Here is a 24,955-nt window from a genome sequence, read left to right as displayed (position 1 = left end):
AAACGAACACACACACCTCCAAATAAATGCAGTACACAAACTCACATCACTCTAAAAAAAAAGGCTCGTAATCATAGGGGAACCTTTTTTAGTGCTATATAGCACCAATTTTGGTGCTTCAGTGGTTCTTCAGCGGTTCTTCAGAGGTGCTATATAGCACCTTAGTCAAAGAACCGGTGAAGAACCTCTGAAGAACCGCTGAAGAACCTCTGAAGAACCGCTGAAGAACCACTGAAGCACCAAAATTGGTGCTATATAGCACTAAAAAAGGTTCCCCTTTGATTACGAGCCAAGAACCATTTTTGGTGCAATATAGAACCTTTTTTTTTTTAGAGTGTACTGCCTCCATATCAAGGTCTTGACGATCTCACTGCTTGTTAAAACAGTTACATTAAAGCTAAATTGAAGCATAGATCACTAGATTGAAGCTGCATGTGTAAAGCCATTTCCTGTCCTGTTCAAAACAAACAACCATAAAATGCTTACTAGGCACCTATTAAAGCCGCATGTGGATAATTAGAAATGCTCTGGCTCTCAGAAAAGCTAACAGGACTAAAACATTTGAAAACAGTCACACAGTTCCACTGCAGCAAGTTAGGCATCATGTCAAAGAGGACGGCTCAGTTTCTAAAACCAGCCACAGCTTTACCAGCCTGGTAAACAAGAATGCCACTCTAAAGTAGCAAAAATAAGTGGACAGCCAGTGGAAATGTTCCCTGCATTCATGTTTATAGGCCTTTTTCCACAGTAAAATCAAACCAGAGGGGGGTGTGTGGCAATGCTGTAAATGGCTTTTGATTATTAGGAGTATTATGTTAATCATGTCATTCCCTACTGTCTTTTATAGTACGTTAATAGGTCTCATAATGGGTAAGAAGAGCCCTTATGTAAATGAAAACAGGCTTTCTTCCCAATCCCAACTAAGAATCGGAAACGACTAGCTAAGTGATGGCAGTCCACTAGATATCTAGGCCAGGAAAACATTTGGTTTAGTGGCCAACAGAGACTTCTCAAGGGGGTGCAATGAACGATAATGCCAGCAGGAATTCTCTGAAATGAAGCAAAGGATATTTACACATTTAACAGCAAGAATGCAATGCTCAGTGATAAAAATGTACAAATAAACACATTCAAGATGCTTTAAGTAAGAAATAATCGACGATGGGCCACGACGCAAGTCCTGATTGCCCTGTCAGGGGCTATTTTGTGATAATGACCAACTGACTGTACATTATGCCTCAATTAAATTATGTGAGATACAGTATGTAATCAAAAATGCATACATGTAATTATAAATAACCATCTGATGCTATTGCATTCTATTTCACGTGGTTTCAATATACGCAATGTATAGTGTTGGAATAATAAAATAAAACTTTAATATATAATATAAAATGAAATAAAATAATTTCAAATAATACATTTGTGTAAAAAATGCAGCTTGGGAACGTCGCCTCATAAATTGCATGCTTAGTTTTAGAAACAATTTCAAGCCATACACTGTAAAAAAGATGTAGAACAGGGTTTCTCAAATCCAGTCCTGGAGGGCCACTGCCCTGCATGGGTTTAGCTCCAACCCTGAGCAAATTAATCAAGGTCTTCAAGATCACTAGAAAACGAGTTGGATCAGGGTTGGAGCTAAACTCTACAGGACAGTGGCCCTCCAGGACCGAGTTTGAGGAACCCTGATGTAGAACAATAAAATATATGATCTGATTCTCTGATTTAAAAAACGTTCCTTGACTTTCACAATGCTTAGTGCGAAAAACCAATGATGACATTGTTGTCAAACACACAAAAATGCAGCAGTACCAAAAAAAAAAAGATATTTTTTCCATATCCAATCTCTACCTAGATGTCTCCATGAGTTTGGCCAGTTCTGTCACAGCTGTTACAACCATAAAATGCTCAATGTAATTCGATTTCCCACTCAAATCTCTGATAGTCAGAAATAGGAAACATCCTAATTGCTCAGCCTCTCTTGAGAGGAACTGACATACACCATGATCTCATTCAAACTCTTCACTAACTTCAGTTCCTTGTCTTGATGTACAACGACCAAACAGTCTTTTTTACTCTGTACTTGCACAATGAAAGTGAAAGTGACATGAAAAGGCCAAGTATGGTAACCCACAATCGGAAGTTGTCCTTTGCATTTAACCCATCCATGTTAGTGCACACACATTATGAGTAGTGAACACACACACTGCAAACAGTGGACACACAGACCCGGAGCACTGGGCAGCCATTTTTGCTGTGGCGCATGGGGATTGATTGGGGGTTAGGTGTCTTGCACAAGGGCAACTCAGTCATTTCCCACCGGATTCCCAGTCTGACTTTAACCATTCGGCCATGACTGCAATGAATGTTAAGCATCTTAACGTCATGCATGTTAACATGAACTGGGGCACTAGTGGGCTATGTTAGAGTAAAAATGAAATATGTTTTTCCTAGGCACAGATCAATTTTACTTAAAAAAAACAGATTTTTTTAACCATGGCTTTTAAACTTCACGGTTGCAGGACTTAAAGGTCCCATGGCATGAAATTTTCATTTTATGAGGTTTTTCAACATTAATATGAGTTCCCCTAGCCTGAATATTGTCCCCAAGTGGATAGAAATGTTGATCGGTGTAAAACCGAGTTGTGGCTGTCTTTCTCTGCCTTTGAGAAAATGACAGGCCAGACTAGCCAATCCTGAAGTCTCCTGGTTTGACGTCCAAGCAGGCACGGTTTCCTCCCTTTCCTCCGCCCAGAGAATCTGGCACGCCCATGCAAACGCTCGTCGAGAGATCATTGCATCATTGCTTGTGAACGAGTGAACGCTGGCAGTTTCTCAGTGTTTGGATGTACAAATGAAAACAGAAGTCTTTTTTCAGTTCCTTCTGATCTGTGATCAGTGATTTCTGATGTGTAGCTAATTATTTATTATTCGTGCACACAATGCGGCTTCTCTCTCTCCAGACAGAACGGTGTTTTCGTGTTTTATATCTTGTGAGTCAGTGTTTTTGTACGTCCTCGTCGCGTCTATCGGTTCTAAAATGTGCATACAGTCATGAGTTTCTGCTCAACATCAGCAGAGATAAACCTCACACACGCCGAAGCTCGGCCTTCAACATCCCCGACCCACAGTACTGCATCTGGCCCACAGCGGAGGCACCAAACGCGGCGTGAGATTAAGCAGAAGGGGGGTAAGCTTGAGCATATCCGGGCTAGCCAGCCTAGCCCCACAATAAACTGGATTACATCCGATTACTGCTGTTGTGTCTTTGTTTGCGCTGTGTACTCAACGCGCGTCACTGACGCTTTTATTTTATTTTAAAAATAATGCTATTATCAACACTTACTTTTAACTCGTTCATCTCGACAGCTGTAATGGTACTTTGCATGTGTTACAAAGTTATAATAATAATGATGAAGAGACGGACTCGGTGTGACTGTTTATTCAGAACTCTCAGATACAAACACAATAAACTCGCGCTGACTGACAGCGCTCTCATAACTCAGTAGTTACTATAAATAACTTTGTTAGCAATCGCTGAGCTCAGTCTCTGATACATTAGTGATAGGGGTGTAACGATTCATCTACTACATCGATGTATCGATTTATTTTCCTACGATCTAACTACATCGATCTGTGCTCGGCAAGTTGGCCTTCCGGACGACATATATCGATCTAACATCGTTTTAAAAGGTAATCAATCGATTGTATCGATCATAGGAAATAACGCATTGGATTTAAGCACGGCAGACTTTAAATGGATGTTTTTTCTTAGCACTTTTAATGATAAAGGCGTTAAACGTTACTCGATTCAGTCTGCCTATCTGTGACATCATCGCAACGCACGCACCAGCAGCAGCGCTAAGAAAACAAAACAGCATGGCGGATGACAGAGGAGAAGCCAACCAGCGAAAAATTATCAAGTCACCAGGAGAAAGAGCTAAGTTAGTAACGTTTTACCTGTACTTTCAACCCTTGCTTGTTACCTGTGCATTCCTGGGACCAGTGTGCCAGCAGAGCGAGTTTTAGCACTGCTGGCCACATAGTGAACGCACAGAGAAGTGTTCTGCGGTCAGATCATGTTGATATTTTTGAAAAAGAAATATGTAGAGTCATTGAAGAGTAGTTGGTTACATTTTATCTTTTGTTAAATATTGTTTGTTTATTAAACTGAGAGTAGTAGCAGGTTCAGCCAGTTTATTCAAACTGAAGAAATGTTGGTTGCACTTTATTTTTGATATTAATATTGTATTTGTATTATTTTAATGTTGAAAAACAACAACAAAAGTAACAGGTACACCTACTATTAATTAAACCTGAAGAGAAGTTAGTTGCACTTTATTTTTGATATTAATATTGTAATATTATTATGTTGGATAACAAAAGCAGAAGTAGCAGGTTAACCTACTGTTGAAATGTTGGTTGCACTTACTGTGCTTTTATTGAAAATGTATTGAATATTGAAAATGAGAGCAGAAAAGGTTAACTTCCTGTTAATTCAACCTAAACTGTTGGTTGCACTTTATTCAAATAAAATTTGAATGCATTTGCCATTAATTGTTGTTTACTTGTTTGTTTATATCCATAATTAATTGATACCTGATTCCCTTACAAGAAACAACAGGAATCTAGGAAACTTCACCTGCACTGACCAGTATCCAGATATTTATTTCAGTCACACAATTTTTGGCTAAAAAGTTACTGAATCGATTTCAGGTCACTGAATCGTTTCGGATCGTATCGTTCTAAATGAACCAAAATCGTCCTTGAATCGTATCGACAACCTCAAATCGTGATACGAATCGAATCGTTGTTAAAACGAATCGTTACACCCCTAATTAGTGATGTCCGGTTCGCGAACGATCTTTCTTTTGAACCAGTTCTTTTTAGTGAACCGAATCAGTTCACCAAATCGGACTGAATCGTTCTAAACGGTTCGCGTCTCCAGTCAGCGCTGATCCATAATTTACTAAAGTTACTAACTTTCTGACATGAGTGACAGTCCCTCCGACTAGAAATAGACTAATAACCTAAAGTATATGCTGTAACTAAAACAGTTCAGACATGCTGAGAACTGATGTGAAGTGAACTCAGGTCCATCCGTCTCCCTGGCAGACTCGTGCCTGCTCGTGCCTCGATAAACCACGCCCCCTCCGCTCATATAAAATGCAAAGATGTCAGCCAATCACAACAGTGGGTGTTTTTACTGAAGTCTCACAGCAGACACGCCTCTTGAAGCAGGGCATTCAGCCACAGGGCAAACAGCAATATAGAAAAAATGCCTTTTATTTCTAAATTATGACATTTTATGATGTAAAAGTCATACTAACAATATAAGTACAGCTCAGGAAACATTATAAAATAATAGAAAAATGCCATGCCATGGGACCTTTAAAGCTACACTATGTAACTTTTCCGTCCACTAGAGGTCGCCTGTTCAAAACAAAGGTGTAGTTTGATGACGGCACGTTTGAGCGCAGAATCTTGGGACATGTGGTCTTCACCTCACAGGCGGTGGAAAACAGTCAGGATAGGACTCATGTTCATGGTTGCGATTATTAACATTACTGTAGTATGAAGCAGAGCAGGAGTGAGTGTTGTGGAGCTGAGCAAGGCCGCAGGAGTGATTGAAGAGCGGGACTGTTATTATGGCATAGTGGCCGGCGGGACTTTTATTATGACACGGTTGCCGGCGCCACTTCCTCTTTTCCAGTCATGAGTATGATGTAACGCAACTCTGTTTATCGTATTAGATATATCTGAGTGTGTTGAAAAGGAAGTTATGACGTTCGCTCGGCGGCTGCTATGACACTTGTTCACACTGCAGTGAGAGTAAAGTGTTTCACTGAATAAAACCGGAAACCGAGGGTGACGCAGATATGACGCAATCGACAGGCGACTCCCTCACACGCAAAGCTCACACGTCCCGGTTCCTTGGTTAAAATAGCAATTTCTCATGATTTACAAATAGTTGGAAACATTTGGGATATTCTAAGTACTCAACTGAACAAAATATATAACACTGGCCTAGTGGTTTTTGGATATTTTACTGCAAAAATCCTACATAGTTCACCTTTAAAAGAGAAAAAAGCTCAAGCTTATGCATTTTAAGTCAAGATTTAACTTTAACCTACAAAAGTCCATCTGAAATGACCAAAGATTACCATAATCCAGAAGTACGGCTCCTTCAGAGCCACTCTACAGACAGCAGGTGGTTTTTATCTGCCAGTTTGAGAAGAATAAGCTCATGGAAGAAATGAAGAAAAGTCGCTCTTTTTAAACAAGCGTCTGTGGGGCTGATCTACAGCACCCTGAGAATGCTAGGTTACATGGGTCTTACTCTTTTATTGTCCCCCCAACACACACATCTGCAGAATTCTTCTAACCAACGATGATTTCCAGACATACTGCAGAATACCAGTCAGGTAAAGCTGACAAACTTCAGCCGAATTACTGATGATCCTCCATTTTTCCACAGGTAATCATAACTCAAGAAAAAAAGACAAGAGTAAACCACTTCCAGGAGCAGTTTTAAACTGAAATGATGAAGGCATAAAGAATTTACCTCCAAGGTCTTCTTTAGAGGATACCAGACGAGGTGAGCTGTTCCCAGGTTCAATCTTCAATGATAGCCTGTACAAAAGGGTTGTGACAGGGTTATAGTCAATAACATGTATATATTTTTTGGCCACATGGTTTAAACGGAGTAGGTTTCTCGCACAGTCTTCATCAGTATTTCATAATGTTTATACATTATGTCCTTTTCAAGCTCAACAATGATGCTCTGATAAGGGAAAAGATAAATCATTGTTACAGAGAGACTATTGTTCCCTTTCAGTCGGTCACGTTCGACGTACGTCGGAACTGACCGACGAATTGGGATCTGATCTCAGAGACCAATCTACTTCGAGTGTATTAAAAACGAGCCAATGGAGATTGGCATGCGATCCACGCATTCCACGCACCGCCCCGCAGCGCGGGTATAAATAAGGAAGTGGAATGCTAGATCATTGCTTTCTACTTCGGAGCCGAACAGCGAATGTTTCCTGCTTCCTGTTTCTACGAAGAGTGTTTGACGAGTCTCCTGAGAGGATCTGCTTCCAGTGCGGGTGTGACAGCGCGTCAGCGAGTGCCGCTTCAGACGGAGATCAGCTGTTGGTTCGCTGGGCGTTTCCCATTCTGAGTGCACACACAGGCTTGCACCTTTGTACTGTGTGGTGCCGCGGTCATCTCCCTGGGTGCTTCAGCACGTAAAAGAGCAGTTTCCTTTCTAAAAGAGCAACACGGTTTGACCCTGCGTCTTTTTCGAGATGTCATTCAAACCGTGTGTTTCTGGATGCGGTCGATATCTGTCCCCAGCTGACGGTCACGTTCGTTGTCTCACGTGTTTGGGCGTTCAGCACGCTGAGGCTGCGTTCGTGAATGACTCATGTTCCCACTGCGGGAACACGACCATCGCAGTTTTACGGTCCAGACTCCATTACCTCGAAAGAGGCGGAGCACCATTGCGCATCCCCCGATCTAGTGGTCCTCCCGCTGCAAAGCAGAGGGCTGCTACTTTGGCTGATGGCCTTGGTGGGGACCTGAGGGTTACTGTGAGGGCTTCCCCGACGGGTCAAACGGCTCCTCGGGCCCCTCCCCCCTCCGCTGCGCCGGTGGAGCTTCCAGAAGAGCGCGCTGGCCTCCCCCGGGAGGTCCCAGGCGTTTCTTTTGGGGCTCCGGCTGAGGACATGCTGTCGATTGCAGCATCGGGGGACGAGCTAATGGGCTCTGAGGATGAAGATTCGGCTGCGCTGCCCCCTTCGGGTGTGACAGCGTTGCCCGAGTCCGACCCAGAGCTTACGGCTATGCTTTCCCGGACCGCCGCGAGTGTCGGGCTCGAGTGGAACCCTCCACCGTGTCCCGAACCCTCGCGGTTGGACGATTGGTTTCTCGGGACGGCCCGTGCTGGTTCTCAGCGCCCCGCCCCGGTTCCTTTCTTCCCGGAAGTGCATCAGGAGATCACGAAATCGTGGGTAGCGCCTTACAACGCTCGCTCACGGTCGACTGACTCCTCCGTCCTCACTACTCTCGATGGTGGTGCGGCTAAGGGCTACGTGGGAATCCCCTCAGTCGAGCGGTCTGTGGCGATGCAACTGTGTCCCAAGACCGCTGCGGACTGCCGGGGTGCCCCGCGTCTCCCCTCCCGGGCGTGTAAGTTCTCGTCCGGTCTCACGGGCAGGGCTTACACCGCCTGCGGGGAAGCCGCATCATCTCTGCATGCTATGGCGCTCCTGCAGGTCCACCAGGCCAAGGCGCTAAAGCAATTGCACGAGGGTAGTTCCGACCAGGGTGTTATGCAGGAACTGCGTGCGGCGACTGACCTCGCTCTCCGGGCGACGAAAGTCACTGCACGCTCCCTGGGTCGGGTGATGTCCACACTAGTGGTCCAGGAACGCCACCTGTGGCTGAACCTGGCAGACATGCGTGATTCCGACAAGGTCCGGTTTCTCAACGCCCCTGTCTGTCAGGCCGGCCTCTTCGGCGACGCCATCGAGAGCTTCGCCCAGCAGTTCTCGGTGGCCCAGAAGCAGACGGAGGCCATCAAAAACATCCTGCCCCGACGACCCGCTGCTGCCTCCACCCAGTCGTCGTCGGCAGCACCTCCGCCTGCTCGTCGCCTCCGCCCCTGCGAAGCCCAAGCAGCAGCCTCCACCGGGAAAGCAGGGTGCCGGACGTAAGGGAGGCGCCCAACCCGCTCAGGGCTCCGCTAAACCAGCTGGCAAGCGCAAGGGGAAGCGGCCCTGAGACGGGCAGCCCAGGGAAGACGGGAGCTGCTCTGAGGGAGATGATGTCCGCATCCTTCTCCCACCCCCCGGAGGAGGACCGGGGGGCCCCGACTGGTGTTACATCTCTGCCGCTGGCTCTCCGGAGCCCAGCGGCACCCACTTTTTCAATAAAAGAGCAGTTTCTATTTTCCCTGGGCCCCAAGAGGGCCAGGTTGGCAGTGTGCGACGCCCCCGGGCCTTGCCACTCCTTTCCTCCCCTCTCCCCCTCGCCAGGGGGCAGCAGTGTGGGCACCGAGAACGCCCCCGGGCCTTCTCACCCACACTCTGCCCCACCCTGGAATATTCGGACAACACTCCGGGCCGCCTCCGGGCCTCCCGAGTCGGGTCCGTCCATTCCACTTCGCTGCCCCACCCCGGGTACGTCTGTGGTGCCGTTGGTCCCGCTTGTACGGTCTCTGGGGGCTTGGCTTCAGCTCTCCAGGCCGTCTCGCTGGCTCATCCGTACCATCAGACTCGGCTACGCGATTCAGTTCGCTCGCCGGCCTCCCAAGTACAAGGGCATCCTCTTCACCTCAGTGCGGAGCAGCGATGCCCAGGTCTTGCGGTCAGAGATCGATGTCCTGCTGGCGAAGGACGCGATCGAGCCGGTTCCTCCAGCCGATATGAAGGCGGGGTTCTACAGCCCCTACTTCATTGTACCCAAGAAAGGGGGTGGGTTACGGCCAATCTTGGACCTGCGTATCCTGAATCGGGCCCTGCACAAGCTCCCGTTCCGGATGCTAACGCAGAAACGCATTTTCGAATGCATCCGTCCCCAAGATTGGTTTGCAGCGATCGACCTGAAGGACGCGTACTTTCATGTCTCTATCCTTCCTCGACACAGACCGTTCCTACGTTTTGCGTTCGAGGGGAAGGCATATCAGTACAAAGTCTTGCCCTTCGGACTGTCCCTGTCGCCTCGCGTCTTCACGAAAGTCGCAGAGGCAGCCATTGTTCCGCTCAGAGAACGCGGCGTTCGCGTCCTCAACTATCTCGACGACTGGCTTATACTCGCCCAGTCTCGGGAGCAGTTGTGCGAACACAGGGACATGGTGCTCAGTCACCTCAGCCTGTTGGGCCTTCGGGTCAACCGGGAGAAGAGCAAACTCTGTCCCGCACAGAGGATCTCTTATCTCGGTATGGAGCTGGATTCGGTCAGCCAGACTGCGCGCCTCACGGAAGAGCGGGTCCGGTCGGTGTTGAACTGCTTGAATTCGTTCAAGAACAGGACGGCGGTCCCACTGAAATTTTTTCAGAGGCTCCTGGGGCATATGGCATCTGCAGCCGCGGTAACGCCGCTCGGATTGCTTCATATGAGACCGCTTCAACACTGGCTCCATGGCCGAGTCCCGAGGTGGGCGTGGCAGAGCGGCCAGTACCGGGTCCCAGTGACTCCTTACTGCCGCCAAACTTTCAGCCCATGGTCCGACGCTTCGTTTCTCTGGGCCGGGGTGCCCTTAGAACAAGTGTCCAGGCATGCTGTGCTCTTCACGGATGCCTCCTCCACGGGCTGGGGGGCCACGTACAACGGGCATGCAGTTTCAGGTCTGTGGACGGGACCTCAATTGCATTGGCATATCAATTGCCTCGAGTTGTTAGCGGTACACTTGGCACTGCGCCGCCTCAAGGGGCCGCTACGTGGCAAGCATGTACTGGTCCGTACGGACAACATTGCGGCCGTTGCGTACATCAACCGTCAGGGTGGTCTACGCTCCCGTTGCATGTTCCAACTCGCCCGCCACCTCCTCCTTTGGAGTCAGAAGCATCTGAGGTCGCTTCGTGCCATTCACATCCCAGGTGCGCTGAACCAGACAGCCGACGAGCTCTCTCGCCAGTCGACACCTCCGGGGGAGTGGCGACTCCATCCCCAGGCGGTCCAGCTGATATGGGACCTCTTCGGAGCCGCACAGGTAGACCTGTTTGCCTCTCCGGACTCGACCCATTGCCAGTGGTACTATTCCCTGTCCGGGGGCACCCTCGGCACGGATGCACTGGCGCACAGCTGGCCCCGGGACCTGCGCAAATATGCGTTTCCCCCAGTGAGCCTTCTTGCACAGACCCTGTGCAAGGTCAGGGAGGACGAGGAGCAGGTCTTGTTAGTTGCGCCCTACTGGCCCAACCGGACCTGGTTCCCAGAACTAACTCTCCTCGCGACAGCCCCTCCTTGGCCGATCCCCCTGAGGAGGGACCTTCTTTCTCAGGGACGGGGCACTCTATGGCACCCGCGTCCAGACCTCTGGAAACTCCATGTCTGGTCCCTGGACGGGACGCGGAGGTTCTAGGTGGTCTACCACAGGCAGTGGTAGACACCATCTCTTCTGCTAGAGCCCCCTCTACGAGGCGCCTCTATGCTTTGAAGTGGAACCTGTTCGTTGAATGGTGTTCTTCCCACCGGGAAGACCCCCGAAGGTGTTCGGTTAGTGTCGTGCTTTCTTTCCTGCAAGATGGGCTGGAGCGAAGGCTGTCTCCCTCCACCCTCAAAGTGTACGTCGCAGCAATAGCGGCGTATCACGACGCAGTCGAATGTAAGTCCGTAGGAAAGCACGACTTAATCGTCAGGTTCCTCAGAGGTGCGAGGAGGCTAAATCCTCCTCGTCCAAACTCGTTACCCTCTTGGGACTTAGCTCTAGTGCTCAGAGCACTTCAGAGCCCTCCCTTTGAGCCTTTGCAGTCTGTGGAGCTTAAAATTCTGTCAATGAAGACAGTGCTTCTGACGGCATTGGCCTCCATCAAGAGGGTAGGGGACCTGCATGCACTTTCGGTCAACGAATCGTGCCTAGAATTCGGGCCGGCCAACTCTCACGTTATCCTGAGACCCCGGCCTGGATACGTGCCCAAGGTTCCTACCACTCCCTTCCGGGACCAGGTAGTGAACCTGCAAGCGCTGCCTTCGGAGGAGGCAGACCCAGCCCAGGCTTTGTTATGTCCCGTCCGCGCTCTCCGCGCTTACGTCGACCGGACTCAAAGCTTTCGGACCTCAGAGCAACTCTTCATCTGTTACGGAGGCCAGCAGAAGGGAAAGGCTGTCTCCAAGCAGAGGTTGGCCCACTGGATAGTGGATGCTATCGTCTTGGCTTACCAGTCCCAAGACGTGCCTTGCCCGTTCGGGTTGCGAGCACACTCAACAAGGAGTGTTGCTTCTTCCTGGGCGCTGGCTCAAGGCGCCTCGCTGACAGATATATGTAGAGCTGCGGGCTGGGCGACACCTAACACGTTCGCTAGATTCTATAGCCTCCGTGTAGAGCCGGTATCTTCCCGCATCCTCGCCCCCAGTGGCCAGTAGCGCTAAGTGCCCGTTCTAAGTGTCGGCTTGCAACGCCACTCCCGCCCTCTGGGCCGGATACGTGCGTCTATTTCTCTCCAGTTGTGTTCCCCGGAAACGGCTAACCCTGTCGAGCTCCTCCGTCACCCCTGCGGTGCCAGACGTTGCGGCCGTCTGACGCCAGGCCTGCACCCGTATGCTTGTGAAACGTGTGTGTAGGCTGGGTTCCATATGTAGCGGTCCCCTCACGGCTACCCCATATGTGTATTCTTCCACGGTACCAGCTACCCTACTCGGCTAGCCCCGTGTCTTTCCCTTGACAGAGCCCGCTCTGTCGTCTCTGGGCGTGTTCTTTCCCCCCTGGGACCAGGCTGGAACCACCCCAGAGACTGCCATATGTTGCACTACCCTGCCAGGTTAGTCCTTATGTGTATTCTGCCACCTAGCCTTCTACGAAGGACGTGGCTCCGCAGCGTACCATCTCCCGAGACGGGCACGCTTTCCCAGCGTTATCCAATAGTCACACTGAGTGGGTCTTGCAGAAACAGCAGTGACTGACCTCCCTGCTTGGAGCCCTGACTTCCGTACCATCTAAGACGGTCCAGTGCGCTCAAGCAGGACGCTGGAAGGGCCAGCGCCCTGGCGTTTTGGTAGGGATCCCAATTCGTCGGTCAGTTCCGACGTACGTCGAACGTGACCGACTGAAAGGGAACGTCTCGGTTACGTATGTAACCCTCGTTCCCTGAAGGAGGGAACGGAGACGTACGTCCCGTCGCCAGGTGCTGTGCTTCCGCTAGGGGGCCGAGTCACTAGTTCGGCTCCTCAGCAGAAAAAAGCAATGATCTAGCATTCCACTTCCTTATTTATACCCGCGCTGCGGGGCGGTGCGTGGAATGCGTGGATCGCATGCCAATCTCCATTGGCTCGTTTTTAATACACTCGAAGTAGATTGGTCTCTGAGATCAGATCCCAATTCGTCGGTCAGTTCCGACGTACGTCTCCGTTCCCTCCTTCAGGGAACGAGGGTTACATACGTAACCGAGACGTTTTTGGAACAAAGCACAAAAATAACAACTGTAAATAATGTAGTGTGCTGCAAGTTAGTTCCTTTAGTTAAGATTAGTATTTGCTGCTATTATCCTTTTTGCACTGAGCTTCACCTCATAACATTCCACAAAAATATTTTGAATATAACAGGTGAATGTAGTTCAGGGTATAATTCTCACCATTAACAAGTTGGTTTTTAGCATGCATCAAGGTTCCCACACCTTAGTTAACTTCAAATTCAAGGACCTTTCAAGGACTTTCCAGGTCCAATACACTCAAATTCAAAGAATTAATGTGGGGACACATTTCAAGTGTGAGCAAGGTTACATCTTGTTACCTTGTAAGATACATTGTTACAGTTTTCATGTGTCAAACACAACTATGCAAAAAAGCATATGAAAGAGATCCGATAGTCTATTTGTCGTATTTCTGTTTTGCATCAAATTGAAGAATATTCGGTACATCCTATACTGTACTTTAAAATGATCTGATATTTACTTCTGCATGGATTTTATAGAAAAGAGCTTAGGCTCATGTAACCAGAAGTTTTAAGATATATGAATATGCTTTGAAGTTTTTCTTGCCTCGTGGGTTTACATTATCTTAACAAGCAAAGCAATTCAACATTACATTAAATACAATATTTGGGCAACAGATTGTCACAAATGTTTTATGTTTATTGAACATAATATACTGTCATTGACTGAACATATTTGGGTTCGGTGTAAGCACTGAAAACATATCGCAACATAGTGCAGATCAAATACATTATAACATTCCAATATGGGATACTACCATAAGGCCATGAATGGATAAAGAATATATATAAAAAAAAAAAAACGCTTTAGCGGTTTCAGCCTATTTTTGGAATGTTTCACGGTGTGTATGTGAGATGTTGAGGTACCATCGTAATAGTTTCGTACAACACAAAGAACCTCATGCGGGAAACACTTAACATGATGCATAAATGCGCGTAACTAACGTAAATCAAGAAACTATATATGCATAGGCCACAAAGTGTTGGCGGAATAACACATTAGCGGACCGGAGGCAATAATATGGAATTTTTTCCTAGCACCAAATAAATTCAAGCACTTTCAAGGATCTGTATCTATGTATGTTTATTTTCAAAAACTTTCCAGGACATTTTTTTCAGATTCACAAACTTTCAAGGATTTCAAGGATCCGTGGGAACCCTGATGCATATTGCTAGGCATATTGGCTGTTTATTAGTACTTATTAATCACATATTAATGCCTTATCCTGCCCGACCATATTCTACATTCCTTAATCCTACCCAATACCTAAACTTAACAACTACCTTCCTAACTATTAATAAGCAGTAATTTGGAGTTTATTAAGGCAAAAGTCGTAGTTAATAGTTAGTTAATAATCAGAATTGGACCCTAAACTAAAGTGTGACCACACACACGTCTGGTTCACTATCTTTGTGGGGACTCTCCATAGTCATAATGGTTTTTATACTGTACAAACTGTATATTCTACCCCTAAACCAACCCATCACAGAAAATCTTCTGCATTTATACATTTTTAAAAAAAAACTCATTCTGTATTATTTATAAGCTTGTTTCCTCCTTGACACAAGTTTAGCATTCAGGTTGAAGTCCTGAAAAGAAAAACCCACACACACAAACACATATACATATATACATATATATATATATATATATATATATATATATATATATATATATATATATATCAAAATTGAATAATGCAGCTAGTTTTTTTTACTGGTGGTCCTGATACTTAATTTAAAGTTCATGAGTGTTTTAGAAGGGAATGATTTAAAAAATCCAACACTTTTTAGGCACAAATGGCACACATTTCTGCAAATGACCTCTTTATTCTAGCTCTGCTCCATAGAGCTCGCTGTAACAGCAGTGCCAGATGGCAGGACATGCTGTAAGTGTAGGCTAATGATTTTAAGACTGTGACCCTGGATCGCTGAGGTTTTCCAACCCCACAGACTGCCAGACGATGATGTCATTCCCCATAAACACAACTATTACACTGCAGTCCCATCTATTCCACCAAACCCATTCTCCTCTGGCGACCCTGCATCCTTTGGTGTTGTCAGAGGACTCAAAGTGCCTGAGACAACTCACATGGAGCCCAGTGACTGTCTGAATGTCTAAATATAACCATTTAATAACATGGTACAATGAATATACTTTCATAAATAGGAACTTTGTCGGGTAAAAACTTTGTTGTCTTTTGCACAATACATAATTTTAATGGTCTTTTAACCAGAAACACTATTTTAAAACCGCTCAAGTTCAAATAATTTAAAACATCTTTTTACACCCGAAATAGTTTCCCTTGGTATTACATCTTCATGAATTCATGTCTTTCTCTTCATTACGGTACAGACTCTATGTAAACGCTTGTGTCTGCATGGCCTAGTTTCACTTGAGAACTTTCCTCTGATACTGAAGCAAGCCAGGCAAGTAATTTTTTTAACGAAGCATGGAAAAGACGTGTGAATTATGTCACTGTGCCAAAAAAGTGTCTTTCTTCATTTTCTCATGGAGTTGTGTTTGAAAGCTTTACCAGGCCAACAGCTTTAACTCATTACTGTCGTCAGTCAGAATGGGGCTCTAGAAATGATTCAGGGAGGTAAATTACACCAAGGCAAAATAATCCTTCATTCCTAGAAGGAAACAACTCAAGAAGATCTTGATATACATCACAGTATTATACAGATGTTTGGTCTTTCATCTGCCTGCATAAATCATATTAAAATAAAGCATATTGCATTTGTCACAAATATGGTACACTTCTTTCTGTTCCTTTAAAATTCCATGTTAATCACTTTTAGATATGTTAAATATTATATTAGACCATTATCTAACATAAAATAACATTGTGAAAAGCATGAAAAGTAGCTAAGTTTTCCCCCTTAAAATGGTGATTTCGGCCTTTCACATTTTAGAGCTCATGACCTTCTCGACTATATCTAAGTATTAAAACCATACATCATAATTTTGATATAAAAAGGATTGTGACAGCCGAAAAGTATTTGAAACTAATTTTACAAATGAATGTATTGTCAAGCTCAACCATTAAACCCAAGTTATTGTACAGTCTCTATATACATAAACTTTATAATGGGATTTTTTCAACGTGTCAATAATTACAAACCAACATTCAGTGTCAAACTAGCAGTTTAATTTAGGTTTAGATTTAACCCTGTTTGCATATATTTTATTGTATGAATTTTATCAGATAACATTTTAAAATCATAATATTATTAAATTATTCATGAAAAAAATATTTTAAACAGCCAGCAGTCAACACCTAAATGGAAAATAACTGACATCCACATGGAAACAGTGGAAATATGGACATCCAGAGTTTTGCAGTTCCCGATGTTGCGTTTATAAGTGTCTAGACGGCAAGAAATTGAACCGCAATAAAACCACCTGCCCTTTATGCAAGACAGACAGACAGGACCACACAGTAGGTTTGAAGAGAACTACCGGAGGAAACAGGGAAAACTCATTTAATGGTGATGAAAACATCAATGCTATACTTGTCTTTGTAGAGGCAGAAAGCCACATGTATGCATAATGCATAACATGTGTAGCATGTAACATTGAAGCATTTCTAAAATGATACTTTTACATTTTTCATAACATTTATTTTGTCATACATCACCACGTGTACGGCAAAACATTTTTTTTTCAGAAAACCATCTTATATAAGACTGTCCTAGGAAAACACATTATGCGCTTCACAGTTTTTATGCAGCCTGAGGTAAAGGAAATAGGGATTATATTGTAGCATAAAGTCATGCCAAGCTGGTGCAGCTGTGGCTGGGAAAATTAGGTGTTTGGTCGGCCTTTGGGTCATGCAGACAAACCAAGAAGACATAAAGTCCACAGAAAGCACATGTTTTAATAAATACTATAGGCAGCTGGGCAAAATGAAGTGTTAAAACAAGGGAGGGTCTTGATTTACGGGGGTCTTACAGATAATAAGTGGGTAGTTTAACGTGAAAGCTGGCATAAACATTTATGAAATGCAATAAATTGCAGGGCAGAACGCAAAGCAAAAATCACCCAAAACAATCAATTGAGCTAAATAAAGGCTTCTGATCATTACAATGTGTTTAGGTAACTTACATGTAATTGTCATCCTCCACAAACTTCTGAAGCTCCTCGATGTAGCGCACCGACATCAAATACTTCTGCACGTGTGGTAACATGACCAAATGATCTGTGGTGTGAAGAAATGTGGAGGTGAAATGTAAATTCTCTCCCATCAGCACATAGATTGTGTGCAGGTTTATAATTTTTCACTTTCCTTTTATTTTCTTCTTCTTTTTCCCTTCTAATCATGGCCATGTTTATTTCTAGTACAATCATGAAACTCTAGAGGGTGCAGGCGGACAAGTCCTTTACATGAAATCTGCATCTGCTGATCCTGTAGACATTGAGATTGCTTGCTCTACATTTTAAAAGTCTTGCTCATTGTTTGTTGTGAGCTAGTCCCCCCTCCACCTCCCCCAGCTCCACCTGCCTAGATATGCTACATGATTTATGAATGTCTATTTATGCAGCAGCAGCATATCTTAAATGCTCTGCGTATCTATTAGCAGCAGTAGAAAGTCCATACTTGCTCTGCAGCAGCAATAATTAACAGTAGCATTAATATCGCCATATTCAACAATATGCTAAAACTATTCAGAGAGTTGTCATAATTGAACTATCTTTAATAAAATCCTAACATTAATATGAAAAACAATATTGTAAAGGAAGATGAAATGCAAAAAACGAAATAGTACTTAATGTGAAAATTAATATGTACCATAACCAATAACGTACCATAGTTACAGGACACCTGTAGGTCGGAGATGATGCGCAGTAGATTGTTCATCTGATTGGTTCTTTGCTCAGTCTCGATAATGCTGTCAGAAGCAGGGTAGGCGGAGTCAATGTAGGTCATATCAAACAGGTAAATTCCTAATGTAAACAGAGAAGAAAAAGTGTTCAAAGACATGGGTTGAGAGAGAGAGATCATTTCATACTTAACATTTCCTTTTTAATTTGTAATACAAAAAGTGAAATTCTGAATATTGTCTTAGTCACTTTTTTCCCCACGCAAGTGTAATGAATGGGACTGAAGCTTTTAACTTAAAAAATGATGTGAAAGCACCAATTAAATATCATAAATATAGTCCATACAATTGCATTCAAAATGCAACATTTGAATGCATATGATACAACTTTAATGATCTATTCCTCTTCTGTAAGCTATTTGTTGAATCAGTGAGTTGAAGAACAGTTCAAAAGATCTGATATACAGGGGTGGAAAGGGGGGGGGGGGGTGGGGGGTACACGGGGGGACGGAGTCCGGGGAGTGAATTTCGAGGGGGGGGGACGTTCCAGTTGAAAAAAAAAAGGTTATTTTTATATGATGTTTTTTTTATTATTATTTTATTATTATTATTATATTAAGGATTTCTATATTTTGTAGTCAATAGTCTACAATATAATATCCACATAAACGTAGCGTAATATATAATAATAAATACGTAGCGGGATATTCTGTGATATAATGTAATGCTGCGTTCACACCAAAAACGAATAGAGTGTCAGGTGCGAGTTATTTCAATGTTAAGTCAATGGAAAGGCGCGTTGACGCACGTCTGGAGGTCCTGCGACGCGTTTCGCGAATAGTATTTTATTTCAAATATGCACACATTCACTATGTCAAAAATTTAAAACGTGTCTTATAACATATTTTAATAAAATATGGCGAAATCCCATAAAAAATATGAACAGTTTACATCACTGTATTAGTACTGTGGGTCGCTGAATACATCTTTCGTAAACAGTCGCCAAATATTAAATAGGCTTATTTAGCTGTTTTTATCTCAACACGCACCCCAAAAATGATAAAAGTGGTTTTATTGTTATAATAATGCTTTTGGAAATGTTTAAACATGAATCTAAAAAAAAAAAAACATTAAGTAGCCATATACAGGGAGTGCAGAATTATTAGGCACGTTGATTTTCTGATCATATTTTTTTTCCAGGCACATTTGACCAATTCCAAACCACAGTAATCCTAATAACTACTATTGATTTAGTATTTAATAATGTATAAGTGATATATAATTGTTCATGAAGGCTGGAAATGAAAATCACCTTATATTCAGGTGTGCAGAATTATTAGGCATGTTTTCTTTTACAGATAAATTGAGCCAAAAAAGAGATTGAACTCAGACTGAAAAGTCAAAAAGTATTAAATGCCCATGAGAAGGATGCAATACTAATGCAATACTAGACATTGCAGTTAAGGCATGACCATTGGACAGTGAAATGCTCGTTGGGTCAGCAGGGTCAGACAAAAACATGTGGCGGAGAAAAGACACCTGTTAACTGCAAAAGAATTAAAGGGGTGGTAAACCACGATTTCACTATTCTAACTTTAGCTAGCGTGTAATGTTGCTGCTTGAGCATAAACAACATCTGCAAAGTTACAACGTTCAAAGTTTAAAGCAAAGGGAGATATTTGCTTTTAAAGAAATCAGTTTCTAAGAACTACAGCAAACGGCCAGCAGGCGACTACACACATTCCTCCAGGGTTGGTGACATCAACAGGCTCAATATTTACATAAACCCCTCCTCCGAGAATATTAAATAAGGGGGGGTGAGGCCATTTTGTATCGCGGCGCTGTTGTGGTATAGTAGGCTGGTGTGTTGTTGCCGCGATGCCGAGGAAACGCTGTTATTTTCATCCGGATTGCAGGTCTGGGGTACTTGCTCTGTTCAGCCTTCCTTGGGACAGGGGTGCGTTGCAGAGCGTTTAACATACAACATGTTATATGCACGTGTGTTTGAGTCAGCGGGGAATCAGGCGCGCGCAGGGCTCCCTGCAGAGGAGATCTAACATCTAAGCACATCTAACAGAGGAAAACATCCACCGTCTTCGCGATTTCAATGCCAGATTTGCACAACGTCAGCTGCGTGAAAAAAACACTGCCGGTGCGTGGATGCACGACGCGCGCGCTGCACATTTCACGGAGGACAACACAAACTTCCACAAACTTCGCGAGTTCAATACAGGATATGCACAACGGCTTGTCCTGAAAGCTGGATTTACAAACATAAGCTGTTTACGGGCCACAACCTGTAAGTCTGATTTATTTTTCATCGATGTGTTTTCCTGTAATAGGTTGTAGCAAGGAAGTAAACAGATGACAACACTGTTCTGCAAACCAGTCTGTTAAATGCTCATTCATACTTAACGTTATCCGACGAACACCTAACGTTACAAACACTAACGTTAAAATCTCAACAGCGAACCTGGCATTAGTGTAAATGATTCTTTGATTAGAGCTTTTATGTATTGTTTATCTACAGGCATGCTAAACATGGTTCTGTGTGTGATTTGGCTAACTTACTAGTTAAAGCCAGTGCTTAGTGTTCGTTTTGGGTTAGTTCTTGCGACAGATATTTGTCTATAATCGTTCTAAAAATACAAAAGTTAAAGTGCCATTCAGTAGCGATCACTATAGACCCGCAGTCTTTACTCTTGAGGACTGAACAGGTTCTGCTCGATCATCTTCACTCAAATGTTCTGGGTCTGATTTATTGGCGCCGTTGTTTCTATGACCAAAGCACAGCCTCCGTTAAGGGGCGTGACGTTTCCGACAAACGTACACTAGGCGGTTAGCGAATCACAACACACTGGGCCAGCTAACCAATCAGAGCCCACTGCGTATTTTTGAGGGACTGGCTTCATACAACCCGGAAAGCATCAGACCGTTTTACAAGGAGGGACAGAGCAGTGTAGAATAAAGGTCAAATATATGACAAATAAGGCAATTTTTTTTAAACTAAGCATGAACACATGTTACAGTGCACCCCACAAACACAATCAAGCCTTCAAAAGAATGTGTTTTACCACCCCTTTAAGAATTAAGGTGAAGAATTAAGGGTGAAACCATCAGGAACCCTTTAGACTCCAGCGCCACCATTTTCCAGAGCTGAACCTTAACCTGGAGTCTCCAGAAGTGCAAGGTGTCAGGATCTCAGAGACTTCAGTTAGGTAAAGAATCCTAAAAAATGACCCCCACTAAATAAGAATCATAAGCTGAAGTGTTGTAAAATACATGAAGCCTGCTTTTTTATAGGCTTTATAGGTTTTATAGGTTGAGAATGACTCTTGAAGGACCAGCTCCTCATCCTCTAGTACCACTGTTTGAAGAATTCATCTTCCAGAATCTGGCAGTACGTTTTGGGAGTTCATTTTAGTCCATTCTGAAGTCCGTTTTGCAGAGATGGACTAAAAATGAACTCCCAAAACGTACTGCCAGATTCTGGAAGATGAATTCTTCAAACAGTGGTACTAGAGGATGTGGTGCTGGTCCTTCAAGAGTCACTCTCAACCTATCTGTCCATAAAGCCTATAAAAAAACCTTCTTCATGTATTTTACAACACTTCAGCTTGTGATTCTTATCTAGTGGGGGTCATTTTTTAGGATTCTTTACCTAACTGAAGTCTCTGAGATCCTGACACCTTGCACTTCTGGAGACTCCAGGTAGGTTGCAGCTTTGGAAAATGGTGGCGCTGGAGACTAAAGGGTTCCTGATGGTTTCACCCTTAATTCTTCACATTAATTCTTAATTCTTTTGCAGTTAACAGGTGTCATTTCTCCGCCACATGTTTTTGTCAGATCCTGCTGACCCAACGAGCATTTCACTGTCCAATGGTCATGCCTTAACTGCAATGTCTAGTATTGCATTAGTATTGCATCCTTCTCATGGGCATTTAATACTTTTTGACTTTTCAGTCTGAGTTCAATCTCTTTTTTGGCTCAATTTATCTGTAAAAGAAAACATGCCTAATAATTCTGCACACCTGAATATAAGGTGTTTTTCATTTCCAGCCTTCATGAACAATTATATATCACTTATACATTATTAAATACTAAATCAATAGTAGTTATTAGGATTACTGTGGTTTGGAATTGGTCAAATGTGCCTGGAAAAAAAATATGATCAGAAAATCAACGTGCCTAATAATTCTGCACTCCCTGTACTGTAGTGGCCGTAGGGAAGAATCTGTATTATTTTATTTTTTAAAAGTGTTTGTTTTCCAGTAGATGGTAGCAATCCTTCACTAACCAAAGCACATCTTCATGTTATCACCATAAATGAAAATGAGAAATGTAGATCTTTTTTGGATTTTTTTTTTCAAGTTCACTTGGAATTGATATAACTTTTATTTATACTTTATACTGTATTTAAGTTGTTTCTACATTAATTTGGACAGTAATTGTGAAATTATTAAATCATTACAATGTAAAAATATTAAAACAATGGTTTTTATTTGCATGAATTACAGAAAAAAATTGCGATTGCTTAATTTTTTTAATCGATTGACAGCACTATTGTTTCCTCAAAAAATTTTTTTCAGACATTATCTTTTATATCATCATATTCATCTTGCAATGTACTGATTTTACTGATAAGTGTCAAGACACTTTGAAAAGAACCCCCCTCCCCCACTACCCCCACCCCTTTTTCCAAACTTGAGTCCGCCTAGTGAATTTCGGCCATTTCCACCACTGTTACACACTACCATTCAAAAGTCTGGGGTCAGTACGAAAAATGTTTCACGTTTTCCTAAAATGTTAAGCAGCAAAACTGTTTTCAATATTCATAATAATGAAAAATGCACCAAATCAGCATATTTTGAATGAAGGGATCATGTGACACTGAAAACCTGAGTAATGACTGCTAAAATTGTAGCTTTACTACCACAGGAATGAACTACATTTTAACAAATTACAAGTTGAAATAGAAAACAGTTATTTTAAATTGTAATATTTAACAAACTGTATTTTTTTTTACTGTATTTTTAATCAAATAAATAAATGTAATAAATGTAGCCTGGGTGAGCACAAGAGCTTCTTTAAAAAAGATTAATAAATCGTACAGAGCCCAAACTTTTGAATGGAATATTGGTTATTATTATCGGTTTAGCTCCTGTGTATTTAACTGATCTTCTATCGCCTTATAACCCATCACAATCTTTAAGATCACTAAACTCTGGGCTTCTGGTAACACCTAGGATATCTAAGTCCACTAAAGGAGGAAAAACTTTTTCATATTTGGCACCTAAACTATGGAATAGCCTTCCTAATAATGTTCGGGGCTCAGACTCACTCCTCCAGTTTAAATCTAGATTAAAGACACATCTCTTTAGCCAGGCATTCACATGATGCATCTCCTAACCTTGTACTCCAGTTATTTCAGTGCACATGATTGTCTTTGCTTAATGCTTTGAACAGCAGCTACGCTAATTATTTTACTGTTCTGTTTTATCTCGAGACGCCCATCCCGAGGTAACTAGAGAGTCCGTCAGCTCCAGTCTGGATCGAGCTTCTCTTAAAGACTTCAGATGACCAACACCTGTGAAGAGACGACTAAACTCCTGCGGGGACTTCACATGACGCAGCTCTGCATCAACACGCACCCATGCTCATCTCTATATACCCTATTCATTAACAACATGTATTCTTATTTCACTTATTTCTGTGCCTTAATTATGTTGATTAATAACAGATTGTTAGCTAATCTCTGTACTCTGTATATGTGCATTTCTGAAATGCATAACGTGGACAAATCACTTTAAATTGTAATGTAGACGCATGCATTTTGTGAAGCTGCTTTGAAACGATATGTATTGTGAAAAGCGCTATACAAATAAATTTGAATTGAATTGAATTATTCCTCAAAACGTCACCTTTTGCGCTTCATGGAATGGGTTATAATGAGTAATTTATTTATTTATTTTTCGGGTGATCTATCCATTAAAGGTGGTGTAAATCAATTTTTAAGGGATAGTTCACCTGAAAAAAAAAAAACTTCTAATGTCAAACATTTAAAAAAAAAACTTGCATACTATTTTCCACAAACTAATTTAATCACTTTCAAACAGATGTTCTACAGAACTTTGAGACATACTGTATTACACATCTGAACTGAGTGTTGTGAAACTTCAAGGCTTTCCACTTTCCTCTTTAGTTGCCCATCTTTTACTACATTTAAACACATAGTTCAGAAAGAACTCTCTCCTGAACACTGGTAATTGTAAGGCGACTGGGACCAAACTAAACGGCATGCAGTGTCTGGCCTGAAAATAGTGGCCTGGAGCTATTGTCTGAATGTTCATGCTTGCTTGTTAGAGTTCTGTTTCCACTACATGAAGCAGCTTGCTAATCAGCAGGTAGAGGTTACGAGTCTGTTAATGAGCGCAGTCAGTCAATAACTGAAGAGTGAAGATGTACTTTACACAGCCAGTGGGATAAGTCTGCTTTCTCACGCCAAGCCTAAAGACTATCCGTGGCTTAACTAGTATTAAATTACAGGAAGGTGAGAGTGGATGTTGTCAGTGAGTGAAGCAAGCACGATAAGTTAGATCAGTAAACTGAATTGGCTCAAAGGGTTAGTTCGCCCAAAAATAAAAATTCTGTCATTAATTACTCACCCTAATATTGTTCCAAACCCGTAAGACCTTCATTCATCTTCAGAACACAAATTAAGATATTTTTTGATGAAATCCGACAGATTTCTGACCCCACATAGACAGAAATGAAAACAAGTTAGTTAAAATAGTCCATGTGACTCCAGTGGTTCAACCTTAAAGGGGTACTTCAGCGCTGGGAAGATGAATGTGTATTTAAACTGTGTCATTTATGTAGTAGAAATGTGAAATTATTTTAGAAGCTGGTGCCTTCTAGACTGAGAAAAGCCAGAAAATTGATTTTTGGCTCATATGGATGAAAGACAACAACTCC

The 24,955-nt window shown here is 43.2% G+C and overlaps 1 protein-coding gene across 1 annotated transcript in view; it reads right to left on the bottom strand.

The window, feature by feature from the left end:
* ralgps1 (Ral GEF with PH domain and SH3 binding motif 1) overlaps nt 1-24,955 on the bottom strand; it is a 167,400-nt gene that overhangs the window by 16,365 nt on the left and 126,080 nt on the right. The window contains exons 10-12 of the mRNA XM_079827087.1: nt 17,967-18,104; nt 17,265-17,358; nt 6,566-6,633 (exon numbers count right to left, since the gene is read on the bottom strand). Of these exons, the coding sequence (XP_079683213.1) occupies nt 6,566-6,633; nt 17,265-17,358; nt 17,967-18,104 (300 nt within the window). The remainder of the gene's footprint in view (nt 1-6,565; nt 6,634-17,264; nt 17,359-17,966; nt 18,105-24,955) is intronic.

Source organism: Gobio gobio, assembly GCF_949357685.1.
Source record: "Gobio gobio genome assembly, chromosome: 10".
In the NCBI taxonomy this organism is placed as follows: domain Eukaryota; kingdom Metazoa; phylum Chordata; class Actinopteri; order Cypriniformes; family Gobionidae; genus Gobio; species Gobio gobio.
Note: the sequence above shows the minus strand (reverse complement) of the source record. Positions and strands in the feature narration are given on the sequence as shown.